Source organism: Monocercomonoides exilis (assembly GCF_001643675.1).
Source record: "Monocercomonoides exilis strain PA203 chromosome Unknown scaffold28-1221067, whole genome shotgun sequence".
NCBI classification, from domain to species: domain Eukaryota; phylum Preaxostyla; order Oxymonadida; family Polymastigidae; genus Monocercomonoides; species Monocercomonoides exilis.
This window is the reverse complement of record NW_027150573.1, coordinates 304110-318238: the sequence shown is the minus strand read 5'-3', so window position 1 is coordinate 318238 and position 14129 is coordinate 304110. Positions and strand designations below refer to the sequence as shown.

The following is a 14129-nucleotide window of genomic DNA, read 5'->3' as shown; positions in this document are numbered from 1 at the left end:
TCTATACTTCAAATAATCAGAAAGAAATATTTTTCAAAAAAACATTAACAAATATATTATCATATTTTTTGATATTTAATTAATGGTATTGATGATCTCTATTATGTTCAACTTTTTGTGCTTTCTTTTATTATATTCTTTAGTGCAACAGGCGGAAAAAGATATAAAACAAACTAATTGAAGGTTTGCTTTATGGATTGCATTGCGACAAATTTTATTTCTATTTGTCAATTATGATGCTTTAATAATTTTTTTCTCATTCGCTTGAAAACAATAATTTCAAGTGAACAAATTTGTTAGTATTTGAATAATTCTTTAAAGTTAACAATATAAATTCAAATGGTATATTCTATCTATTTTTTATCGTTTTTTTAATCACGATTGTTTTGAGTTGTTGATTTTGTCCGATTTCTTTGTAATCACTAATTTTTGTGTTGCTTTTTATGAATAACAATGCGTATTTTCATGTTGATGTTGCTTTCAAACTTATGATCCTTTAATCTTTGAATGAGTTTTTATTGTTATTTGATCCGTATTATTTTTTAATATTTTTGTTGTGTATTTAGTTATATATTTTGTTATTTTGAAAACAAATGTTGCATATGTGCATTTTCACTTGAACATTATGTATTGTTTGCAAAAATATCTGTTTCATGTTCTTGTTTCATTTCATTATCAAAATGGATAAATAAATTGAGTTAACAATGTTTAACTTGCATATTTTTTGAATCAAGAACATTTATTTCTTGCTATTATTCACAAGCAATGTAATTTAAAGATAAATTCAAGGAAAAGCAAATGAAATGAAAAATAAAATGTTTAATGGGTTTCAATCAAAAGAAACTTATCTGAAATGTGAATGTAAATGATTGTTGACTCAAATTATTTTATTATATACAGGTTCTTTTTTCAAAAATTGAAAGATTATCAAAACCCTTTATAGTTAAAGTTGTCCGGAATTTTTTGCGATGTTCGGTATTTTATACACAATCTGTATTATCTATTTTTCATACTATGTATTTGCAACAAGTTTTTATGTATTTTCTGAAAGGATTCCAACTTTTTCACAAATCAAACAACAGTAATACCATATTTGAATGTATTTTTAAATATTTGCATATACGTGTTTTTTTAAATGTTCATTTTCATTCATTTCATATTTTCATTTTTTATTTTAAGCTTTAAATAGTTAAAAACAATTTTCAATCAAAAATTTTTATATTTTTAAGTATGTTTAATAACCACAAAAACAAATATTATCTCAAACATCAAAAGTGTATTGTGATTATCAAAAAAGGTGATGAAGGTGAATGTTTATATAAAAAAATATGAAAAAACTCATTATATATTTGCTAAAAGAGATTGTAAAGGCGATTAACTTTCTCTTTTTCTTTTCTCATCAGATGATGAACATGAAGAAGAAGGAAAAGTTGAAGAAGAAGATTGTTGAAGAAGGCGAAGACTTTTCCATTGGTTCGGAATGAACCATGTGCCAACAACATTATTTCTTTCATCTTCTATTTCATCATTTTCACTATTCAACATAATAATTTCATTTCTTTTTTCTTTTTCTTCAATAGAAATTTTCTTTTTCTTTTTCTTTTCTTCTTTTTCTTGTTCTTTCTCTTCTTTTTCACTATTTTGGGTTTGTTGGTCATCAGAATCACCTGAAAAAGATAGTTATGGTTATTGAAATATGAAAAAGAAGAAATTAAACGTTTTAAAGAATAATATGTCAAAATTTATTTGGAAAGTTCCTTATATTTAATTTTCTAATAAAATTAAAATTTTATATTTCGATCATATTTCTGTTCCCTCTCACGAAACTTCACTAAAATGGAAGAATAAACATTGTCAATATTTAGCTTTCATGACATTGAAATTTGGAAAGTTGGAACAGAAATGTGATCGAAATATGAAATTTATATCTTTTCGAAAATTAAACAAAAGGAACTTTTTAAAAAAAATTATGACATATGGGTAGAAAATAAAAAAGTACACAAGCTTCTTCCGCAAGCAGAACTGTTATTCTTGAAGTTGGAGAGGCCTCTGGGTTAAGCCTATTCTTAAGTTTCGCCCGATATCGATCGCTGACAAGTCTCCTTGCTTCTGTTTTTCTTGTTGTAATTAGGTATAGTTCATTGATGAACCTCTGATTGGCTTCGCAGTCAAGTCCAGTTAATGGGTTGTGTGGGATGTGGAAGTTTGTCAGTGCGCATGTAACAATGAAGTGGTCAGCAATCTTTTCGACCTGAAATGGCAAATTGTGGCGAAAGACAGCGAAGAGAGTCTTCAAACGACCAAAATAACGCTCAACAATTACTCACCGCGATGCTAGCTGAGGAGTTCCGACAGGTTTCGTAATATATGCATCCAAATCAGCCCTCGCTCCGATGTATGCCGAGTCCGCAAGCACCTTTGAGCCTCCAAGCTGCGCCTTAAATTGTGGGAAATGCTCCTTGAAGATAGAAAAGTCATGCGTTGAGCCGGCATGAATGGAACTGACAGTGCTGGCTGTTCCGGTGCGCGGGTTTACACCAATTTCAGCCTTTACGCAGTATATATGATGTTTCCCGCTGTAGAATTTTGTTCCAAACTGCAAGCTTCCAGCTGGTCTGTTTATTGGAAGAACTGTGCAGTCGACCACAACACCCACATCTCTCATATCATCTAATCTATCTGGTCGAAATGTGATGAACAAATCGATCAGATTGACTTTAATATTTTGAACAATGCTGTGAAGCAATTTTATTGTTGAATTTTGTGTTTCATAAAAAGAGGAAACGAGAAAATGAGTGAAGGATGTTGATCCAAGATGCAAAAAATTCAAAAGAAGAAAGAGTTGATCCTTAAATTTTTCAATTGTTTTTTCTTTCCCACGATGAAGAGGGATTTCTTTACTTAATAACTGATAGAGCAAATCGAATTCAAAACGAGCAAATCCAGTGAGTCGGAAAAATGCATGAGTTTTATCAACTTTCATATATTTGCAAGCAGATTCGATGAGGGGTTTTTTCGCAGGTGAATGAGTGATGTGCACTGGTGCAGTGATAGCATTTCTCTTTTCCACTCTCTCTAATATGTCTAAAAAAGTTGATTGTGACATTTTGTGAAAAAAACAGAAACAAGCAAGTGAAATGACCCTTTAAAGATATTTTTTAAAAGTGATCATCACACCCAGAATTGAAAACATCGGATGTGAATGAGTCACATCCAATTTGACTGAGTCTCAATGGCATTAGATCGATCTTATTAAATGTTGACCGATCTAATGCCACTTGATGCAGTCAAATCAATCAAGTTCTATTAGCGTGTCAAATACCCGGGAATAATTCCCTTTTTAATTATAATTTAAGATCAATAAAAAATAAATCCCATTTTCAGTTTAAAGAAAAATGTTTTTTGTGAGTTTTCTTTCTCATAAAAACAAATTTGAGTAAAACAACTCAAATCTCAACAGTTCATTTGATTGAAAGTTATATTCTTTCTTTATTTTATTTACTTACTTCTTATTCTTTGATAATTGCTTTTTCAAATTTTTCATTCTATTTTTCGATGAATCCAAACAAACGCAAAAACAACAGATGTAATTATTCACCACAATTCATGTAGAAGAATGTACAAATGTGTTTTAATTAAAATCAACAAGTTTGTTAAGTATAAATTGTTTTCATATCATTATTTAGTTTGGAATTAAATATTCTAATTGTTTATGAAATATTCGCAACTATAAATGTTTTTATTGATTATAACGTTACGAATTCTTTCCAGTTTTAAACAATCAAAAGTCTATACTGAAATGTTCTCGCAGGGAAGTTGAAAATCCAATTTGCAATTATTTAGCCTGTGTGATAACAAGTTTCTTTATCATAAACATCTTATTGCGCGTGAACGATCTCAACATCATCCCTCTCTGCGGTTGTCTTCTCCACACTGCACAACACCACTCAGCTGCCTCCATCTATTCCTCCACTTGCCATGTCAATCCAGCACCAAAATCTCCGCTTTACCTCTTTACACATGCATCTCTCGCCCTCACAAACTACTCACTCACCACCCCTCAACCTGCCATTTTCTTCTTTCCCCTCTTCTCCACCCCAGACAATCTTCTGTCAGATGCCCACTCCCCAATCCCAACCTCCTTCTCCATCTCCCATTCCTCTTTCTCCTCATTCATTCTCTTCTTCCACCTCTTCCTCTTCTTCTTCCATCTACCCCTCTTCATCACACGCCCCACCTCCCGGAGATGATGACAGCCCCTCTTCCTTCACTCCCTCTAAGCAGTCAAACTCACACAACTCTCCCTCTGCCTTCCTCAGCTCCCTCTCTGCGCATAAGTCTCTCTCTGTACATGCTGCTGCATCTCCTCTCAGAAAATCGGTCGATTCTTATTCGGAAAGTAGGCTGCAGCCAATCCCGCCAACACCTTCAGACAGAATTGAAGGCATTGACGGAGCAGTGGCAGTTTTCGAGACACTTAGTGAGGTCGACGAGGCACAAAGTCCTGGGTTCAAGGCACACACATAACAGTTCGATTATCAATATGAGAAGATCACAACGCTCGCTACGCTTTCAGCAGAAGATGGGCATTGCGGTGCAGATAGAACAAGCTATTCTTCTTCATCATCATTCAAGACATCATTATCACATGCTTATAAACCCATCCGTGCTCCAACATTTTCTTCACATCAGATTCAGAACTTGTGTGGTATCTCCAACAGCTCTCAAAACACAGGTGCATATGCAGCTGCCTCAGACACAACTGCCCTGCCTCTGTCTGTCCTCTCCTCCTCCCCCACTATCTGCCAGTCTGCTCTCTTCCCTCTCCTCTCTCCACTCACCAAGGAAATCGAGCTGTTGGTCACTCCAATCATCTCCTTTGCATCACAGCAGAAGGAGAGCAGAGCAGGCAAGACAGCCAAGCAGCACGGCATGAACGCCACAAACAGCAGCCAGCTGCCATCTCAGCTGCTCAGCAGTGCTGGCTGGATTCTCAGCGGCGACCGCATTCGGAAGATCAGCGAGGCAGACAGTGCGGCCCCATCGTCTCTGATGTCGACGATGATGGACGAAGGTTTCATTACCAGCTGCCCGCAGAATGTGTTCAATATGCTGGTCGATACAGTCAACCCGATCCTGTCTCCACTTGCATTTTACAAGGCGATGACTTCTTTGGCACAGAAGAGGCTGGCGGGGAAAAGCAGTGCTTTGGGTTATCCACAGTCTGCTTCATCATCTTCATCTCTTCCACCAACATCGATGTATCTTCCACTTTTTTTCTCCCAATGCTCTTATCCCCTCTTTCTATTTCACCTTCATTTCCCTACCGCTCCATTTCTTCTGTCCGCGATGCCCTCCTTCTCCTCTCCGACGCTATCAAACAAACCTCCTTCGAGCACCGCATCATCAGCGCTGCGCAAAAGAGGAGCTTTCCTGCTTCCATTCTTCCGCCTGACGTGCTTTCTCTCCTCGAAACAGAAGGTGACTTTGCAGAGAGAAAGGACTTTTTCTCGACTGTAGAAGAAGGAGAGCTGAAAAGAGCACTTTGAAATGAAGATTCCCTCTTGTTAGCTTTGCTGTGTATGTCCTCAGAAATGATGGTGTGCGATTCAGATGCAAATGGATGCGACTTCGTGTGCTCCCACAATGTCTGTGGAGGAAGAAATTTCCATACAAATACCACTCTTTTCAGTGAAAGATGCAATTCACATCAAACAAATAAGAATCAAACAGGAAGTAACAATTCTTCATCTGAGATGAGCATCAATCCATTTTCTGATCCCTCCAACGATATTATCGTGCCCTCTGAGCAGCAGAGGCAGCTTCAAGGAACAGTCGGAGGCTTTCTGTTTGTGGCAGACAAGAATAGGATTAACGGATTCCGCAAAGCAGCTGTTGTGTCTACGCAGCGGAAGATGTTCATAGAGCAAATGACAGTGAATGTGGACTATGCGAATAGGAGAACACACTCATCATCTTTGCCTCTTTCTTCACTTACACTTCATAAGGAGTAGAATTCTGTGTCTTCATTGAGTGCAGTCCAACAGAAATCAGATGCAATCTCTTCATAAGCATTAGCCGAGCTCTCATCTTCTTCTGTTCCAATTCCACCTCCACTCACTTCTGCTGATCCCTCGACCGGATCAACTCCTTCTCTATCTCTTTTGGCACCTTCTGTATCTCCTTCTGTATCTCCTTCTCCTCCACTTCATCAGCTTCCTTCCCTAAGCTCTTCCGTCAACCAGCTGGCTTTGCAGCTTCTGAACCCTTAAAATCTTTCTGTTACAAACCCAGTTTCATGCGCCAACGAAAAGTTGTCTTTATGAAATGAGTTAATCATATTTATCTATCACATTTCACTTTGCATGATTATGCATAAACTGAACACTTCTTCAAGTTGAAAAATAAAAATAATCGATTGGAATTTTCTTTCAAAAAAAGTTATGATATTTTTTTAATGGAAACGAATAAAAGAACCTTTATCAAATCATTGTTGATATTCCCCCTTTGCTTTGTTTTTGCGATGATGAAATAATGGATGAATATTTAGAAAAGGAAGATAATGGAGAAGATTCAATCAAAAGGCTGTCGAAGGAGAGAATGATTCAATGACGCAAGATAACCATGACATTGCAATCAATGCAGTTGACAGGGAAGAGAAGTTGCTTGAATTGTTGGATGAAATGGAATCGAAGAAGTTTAGGCCAACAATATTTTTAAAGAACGGATTAGTTACGAAAAGCAGTTTCTATCGTGCAGCAAAGGCAAGGAAGGAAGGAAGGGACATTAGCAGAATCGGAAGACCCCCCAATTCTGAACAAGCAAAACAAAACTGCATTCTTCTCAAAAATTAAAGATAAAATACAACTTGGCGCCTTTCCGTGTGCAAAACAAGTGAGAGACATAGTTGGATTTTTCTTTCTTTTTTTTAAGTATTGTGTTTATATCTTTTTGTTATGAGTTTATTGCCTCATTAATACATAGCTGAAGATCAACACAAGCCAACTCAGAGTAAACATGTATACTACACTTGGTCATATTCTTTTATCAATTCGAACGAGTACCTTTTCTTTGTCCATCCAATCCATTTATCAGTGGAGATAGCTTCTCATTCAACAAAGGAATGCCTTTTTTTGGTTTGAAAAAAGACAGATATTTATTTGATGAGCATCAGTACAAATCGGAATGTATTTTCAATCTGGAAGAAGTGTTTTTAACAACTCCTGAAGTTATACCAAGCCTTGTTGTTGCATCAAACAAAAATGATCAAAAATTAAAGAAAAGCCTGAGTCTTTTCTTTGTCCTTTGGTGCAAATTTTGTTCTCTATTCATGTTGTTTGAAAAATTTCAAGTGTTTTTTTAACAAACCATTGGTGAGAAATTGATTATTGTTATCAAAATCAAACGCTTTGCGTTTTTTTATAAATTTTTTTCTAACTATTTAAAAACATGTTATTTTTTTAAGTATAATTTTCAGTTAAGTTGGAATTCAAATTATATTTTTGTTATGTTTATTTTTAAATGAATGAGTGTGGAATTAGTTTTTTTTAATTTTTCAAAATTTTTCTTATTTTTTTTTGAAACAATGCGATGTTTGAAAGTTTTCTTTTAATTATAAAAGCGGTAACGTGACAATTGGTTGATAAGACATGAAAAATACTCTTCAGAAAAAAAAATAAAACAAAAAATTATCGAGTTCCGGGTTTATTACATGTCCGGGTTTTTTACACACTAATTAGTTGACCTTTAACGAATTGAGCGGGTCAATTCGAATTGATTAAGTCAAAACGTTTTATGTTTATTTTATTGGTTTTGAATTAATCAATTCGGTTTTCAGTCAATCTTATTTGTGATCAAAAATATAAAAATAATATATCAATTTTGATCGAAATTCTTGGAGGTTTTTTGTGTTTTCTGCAACAGAGCAGTTTGTTTTTATAAATTTTTTGATATGTTGATTATTTCTTAATTTATAATTTGTATGTTGTTCATTTTTTTCTGAACAAGTCAAATAATTTGGAAAATGTAGATTTTGTTTTTATTGTTGCAACACGTCAAATAGTTAGTTGGGAATGTGTTCTTTCACATAAACCAGTTATATATGTTTGATTTATTCATTTTTGAGTATGTTTTATTTTTATTTTTCTTTATAAAGGTTTTGATGTTAGGTTTATTATATTTTGTTGTTCACTTAATGATCGAAGTTTACAAATTGTTCAGTTTTTGATATTATACAATTAAATATTATATTCAGCTACTTTCTTTGTTTTTTAGTTTAATTTTTGCTATTACAGTCATGATTTTCAAACTTTCTGATTTTGATTTTATCTTTTTATACAACAAAGATCGTAATGTTTCATTTGTTTAAAACATTCACACTTAAAATAAAAAAATGAAAGATTGGAGAATATTATGATTTTTTTGTTGTTAAAGCTGAGATAAAAAAATGTCAAATATTTTTTTGAAGTTTAAATAAAGAAAATTTTTCTATTTCAATTCGAAGCATTCAACGTTCGAATGAAATGTTAATAAATATCTATTATCAAATGAAAAATTGAAAAAAGTAAATTCTTAAAAAACGATCCTTCCACAAGATCAGACTCCCAGAATTGAATTAATCGATCTTGACTCAATCAAAACGGTTTTGAGTGCTTCTTTTCGGTTTTATGAACCACTGATTGGGATTAGACTGAGCTAACGGGTATTGATTAGATAATTTCGTTTAAGTTCTAGTCGGGGAGTTAACCCGCTCAGGGGAGTTAACTCGCTCAGAATAATTAAAATTAAGTTCATTGAGATCAAAATAAAAATATTGTTCTTAATGTTTCAAAACCTAAAAAATCCAACTTTTTGTATTTGCAATGAATCATATCAAACAAAAATTCAAATTCAGATAAAAAAAATGTGGAAAAAATACTATCGACAGAGAAAATGTTCATGGAAAACAGTTATTTCAATAAATCATTTAAATCATCTGAACTAAAAAAATATTTCCACTTCTCGTATTTTCCGCATTTCTAACACGTGAGAAAGCAGTTGTAGACCATTCAGGTGGCTTATCGGGTATTATTTTCAAAACAACTTCAGGATTGAATGGCTGCCATCCTGTAATCTTCCAGCTGGATTTTATTGTCGATAAGAAAGATGCCATGGCAATTGCTTCCTTCAGCAACGAAGCAAATTCCTTTCTTCGATCAGCAGCATTAATTACGGCTCCGCATTTCCATCCAGTTCGAAAGCATTTCTTCATATTTTCAAACACGTACTGATCGTTAGGTTGAAGTATATGGGTGATTCTTTTTGAAAAGTCACAAATGTTTAATTTTCAAATAAATCAAAAATTTCATATTTTGCTCAAATTTCTGTTAACTAATATCAAACTTAACTTAAATGGAATCTATAACTTGAAAATCCTATTTCAAACATTCTTGAGGAGATTTGAGAGCTGAAACAGAAATTTGAGCAAAATATGAAATTTTTGATATATTTGAAAATTAAACATTTGTGACTTTTCAAAAAGAATCACCCATATGTGTGGTGTGAGAAGGTAGTTGGATCATATCTATTAAATTATCTTTGCAAATTCTTAACATTTCAGTGGAAAAATGTTTTGTGCCACTGTCCATGATAAGCACAGCGTGATTATGTGGTTTTCCGATGGCTATACGTTTTTTCAAAATACTAGGAAGAATAGTCTTTGAAAAAACGTCGAAGAATGCTGTGGAAGAAAGATGACCATTTTCGCTAGGTATGAATACCTCCATTTCTGTCGTTGCTTCTTTGAATTCTTCTGGAATTTTAGAATATTGAACGATGATAGGTGTGAGATATCTGACTCCATTCGAGCTTGTCAGAAAGACGATGCTTGTTGATCTTGGCAATGAAGGTTCAGGCTGAATAGGCGATGAAGATGTGTGAATAGGAATTACCACAGAAGGATTAATCTCAGAAAACACCGTTGAAGTCTCATCCAAATTAAAAATCAGTTGTGGGATGATACAAACCGTTTTGAAGAATTTTTCAATCATGAGAAAAAATGGTTTCACTGTCTGTTTGGATGTTTGCAACGCCCTGTGAACCGGAAGTTGCTTTGGAGGCTTCTGAATTAGATCTGGCTATCTTGCAAAAAACCGTTTTGGCCAGCGCTAATCAACGCATTTCACTTCATTTTCTTCAGATCTTTTTTCAGCTCTAATTTCATTCGCCTGTGAATGAAAAAAAAAACAATTAAAAATCTCAACAACTAAAAAAACGAACAATTTTAGCAATTTCTGGTGTGGTATGATAAATTCCTTTCGACGTATCAAATTCTAATCTGGTTATTATACGTAACACATCAGATTTTGTGAATATTGTTGGTTTTCCAGGCTTTCCAATGTATCGACCTGCGTTTTGAGCTTTTTCAGCTCTTTTCAATGAATGTCTTGTAATTATTCCTCCTTCTTCAATAGCTGATTTCGAAAGTCCACAGACTAAGTGCAAGTATAATCCCTTTTCATGTGGATCTGTCAACGACCTCGCTTCGCTGGATGCAGCCAATCCCAAGACTTGTGTTTTTTGCAACGACATAAACGAAGTGATCTTTATACCATTTTTTCAACGTTTCATGAGCGGGTTAACTCCCCTGAGCGGGTTAACTCCCCGACTAATGGAAAAACTTTCTAATGTTTTTTATTTATCTGTTTCAATTATTTCTCAAATTTTTTTCCCATTTTCAATTAATTGTTTTGGTTCTCTGATGAAAATAATTTTCAACTTTAAATATCTTTTTTCTTTTTCTTTTTCTTTTTCTTTTCTTTTCTTTTCTTTCTTTCTTTCTTTCTTTTTTTGGATTAAATGCGTGTTACGTTGTTGATGGTCGAATCCATTGGTTTTGTTTTGCTTTTATTTTCTTCCTTTTGAAATCATTAATTTTTGTTATATCTGAAGGATGTGTGTGACAAATTTTCAGCAATAAAGAAAAAAACTGAGATTTATTCCAAACTTTATCTGCAATTCAATCATAATTAGTCTTCCATTATGATGCAAAATAAAATAAGAAAAATTATCAAATTGAGATAAATATTTGAAAATTTAGTGTGGAACAAAATTCATAAAGTGAAATATTATATCCCAAGTTTGATTCGCGACTGATTCTTTTTGAAATAAGTTTTCCTTTGAGTTTTGAGAAAAATTATCCTTCTCAACGAGATTTTTGAAAAAGAAGGCAACAAATGTTGATATATGCTATGTATGATGTTTTTTACAAAGTACTACACCAAAAATTATTCAAAATGAGAATTTTTCCATTCAAAAAAATAAAATTTGCATTCAAAATAATGATTTTGCAAACAAAATGATAACTTTTGCGTTCAAAATGGTAATTATACAATCAAATTGATAATTACTGCTTTCGAAATGAAAATATTTTTTGTTTTCAAAAGATAAAAAATAATTTGAAATTTTAAAAAATTTTGTCAGAAAATGTGAATTTATCAAGAAAATTTTTCATACACATGAAAATAATAACAACACAAAATTATATACTATTCAAAAGTGAAAAAATAATCAACACTTAAAAACATAAGAGAGTGAATCAAATTTTGTTCAGTTTAAAACAATTATTAATTCGAAAGCAGTAATTATCAATTTGATTGTATAATTACCATTTTGAACGCAAAAGTTATCATTTTGTTTGCAAAATCATTATTTTGAATGCAAATTTTATTTTTTTGAATGGAAAAATTCTCATTTTGAATAATTTTTGGTGTAGTACTTTGTAAAAAACATCATACATAGCATATATCAACATTTGTTGCCTTCTTTTTCAAAAATCTCGTTGAGAAGGATAATTTTTCTCAAAACTCAAAGGAAAACTTATTTCAAAAAGAATCAGTCGCGAATCAAACTTTGGATATAATATGTCAAAATTTTTTTGAAAAGTTCCTTTTGTTAAATTTTCAAATAAAGAAAAAATTATATATTTTGATCAAATTTCTGTTCCCACTCACCAAATTTTGCTGTTATGAAAACACAATCTTGACAATGTTATTATTTTATTTTAAGTGAAGTTTCGTAAGTGGGAACAGAAATTTGATTGATATATGAATCTTTTATTTTATTTGAAAATTAAACAAAAGGAACTTTTCAAATAAATTCAGACAAATAAATTATACCTCTGTGACCTGACAAATCACATGAATCCTCGTCTGTCACAAAAAAAAAAAAAAATTTTTTTTTTTGAAATAAATATAAAATAAACTATTGCAAAAACTTCTAAAGACTTTTCAAAGCAGTATGGGAAAGATTTGTTGATAGCATCTGTAATATCTTGTAGTTTTTTCTCTTTTGTCAGTGACCGTCAGTGACTGTCAATGACAAATTGTGACAAAAATATTCCTCAACTGACATTTCGTGTCAAATAAAATAAATATTGGGAACTTGATCACATAAATAAAAAAATTTGATTTTTTCAAAATAATAAGAATTATTTTATGAAGATTTTCAAATTAATTATTTTGGTAATTAAGAATTATGAAATCATTATTAATAACCCTTTTTGACAAGTCATAAATATCTTGTCAGTCATTTTGTCATTATTTCAATTTTCTCATGTCATGTCACAGAGGTATAAAATAAACGTTCTTGATTCAAAAAATATGCAAGTTAATCATTGTTAACTCAATTTATTTATCCATTTTGATAATGAAATGAAACAAGAACATGAAACAGATATTTTTGCAAACAATACATAATGTTCAAGTGAAAATGCACATATGCAACATTTGTTTTCAAAATAACAAAATATATAACTAAATACACAACAAAAATATTAAAAAATAATACGGATCAAATAACAATAAAAACTCATTCAAAGATTAAAGGATCATAAGTTTGAAAGCAACATCAACATGAAAATACGCATTGTTATTCATAAAAAGCAACACAAAAATTAGTGATTACAAAGAAATCGGACAAAATCAACAACTCAAAACAATCGTGATTAAAAAAACGATAAAAAATAGATAGAATATACCATTTGAATTTATATTGTTAACTTTAAAGAATTATTCAAATACTAACAAATTTGTTCACTTGAAATTATTGTTTTCAAGCGAATGAGAAAAAATTATTAAAGCATCATAATTGACAAATAGAAATAAAATTTGTCGCAATGCAATCCATAAAGCAAACCTTCAATTAGTTTGTTTTATATCTTTTTCCGCCTGTTGCACTAAAGAATATAATAAAAGAAAGCACAAAAAGTTGAACATAATAGAGATCATCAATACCATTAATTAAATATCAAAAAATATGATAATATATTTGTTAATGTTTTTTTTGAAAAATATTTCTTTCTGATTATTTGAAGTATAGAGTACGGAAAAAATAAATATTTTTGAACGCCAAACATTGAAGAAAAAGCAAAACTGAGTTTTGAACATCAAAAACGAACAATTATCACAAAACTTTGAGAAAAATTTTCTGGATAACATAACAGTTCACTTTCTTATCATTATTCAATTCACTTCTTTTATTATATTCCACTTCATCATATCCTTCATTCGCATTACGCGAGGAATGTGAAATTGAAAACAACAAGAAGATTGATTTCACATCTGAAATTATTTCAAGATTTAATTCAACGATGTGACAAGTCGATTTGATATAATAATAAGCAATCGTGTTTAATATTTCTCCATCTATGCTGATAGCGCAACTTTTCAAAATAGCTTATCATTTTGAAAACTTGATTCGATAACTGCTGTGTTTGTTCAATTAAAGCTCAATGAGACTGCAATTTTTATAAATTTTATTTCCATCAGAATGGCTTGTCACATTGAGTACATTTCTGATTGCTTTTCCTTCTGTTTTGCACATTATTTTTGAAAGATTATCCAACTTGCCCTTTTAGAACATAGACCTTCAAACACAGAAGAACACCAAACAATCTTTGCCTGATGTTCTTTTCCTTTTTCAGAAGTCCTATCACATTGTGCGCACTTCTTCAGTGTATCTTTAATTGTCCACAATTCAATGCCTCGATTCCAGGCTCAACTTCCTCGTAAACTTTGTCAGCAAAAGATCAGTTGAGAAACACAAGCAAGCCAACAATTCAATCTCGGAATTCTTCTGTTCTGTTGTTCCCA

The 14129-nt window shown here is 32.0% G+C and overlaps 3 protein-coding genes across 3 annotated transcripts; 1 reads left to right on the top strand and 2 right to left on the bottom strand.

Moving 5' to 3' along the window:
• Nucleotides 1-2323: 2323 nt before the first annotated feature.
• On the bottom strand, nt 2324-2665 carry MONOS_15833 (putative DDE superfamily endonuclease; the record flags this gene model as incomplete). Its single annotated transcript, XM_067868734.1, has 1 exon — nt 2324-2665. The coding sequence occupies one exon, from the start codon at nt 2663-2665 to the stop codon at nt 2324-2326; it is 342 nt and encodes a 113-aa protein (XP_067725614.1).
• A 1451-nt stretch (nt 2666-4116) lies between these two features.
• On the top strand, nt 4117-6014 carry MONOS_15834 (uncharacterized protein; the record flags this gene model as incomplete). The annotated part of the gene is made up of 3 exons (XM_067868735.1): nt 4117-4464; nt 4531-5261; nt 5693-6014. 3 exons carry the CDS (start codon nt 4117-4119, stop codon nt 6012-6014), a joined length of 1401 nt encoding a protein of 466 aa, XP_067725613.1.
• Nucleotides 6015-10145: 4131 nt separating this feature from the next.
• On the bottom strand, nt 10146-10569 carry MONOS_15835 (uncharacterized protein; the record flags this gene model as incomplete). The annotated part of the gene is made up of 2 exons (XM_067868736.1): nt 10146-10205; nt 10258-10569. The coding sequence occupies 2 exons, from the start codon at nt 10567-10569 to the stop codon at nt 10146-10148; spliced, it is 372 nt and encodes a 123-aa protein (XP_067725612.1).
• Between the last annotated feature and the right edge of the window lie 3560 nt (nt 10570-14129).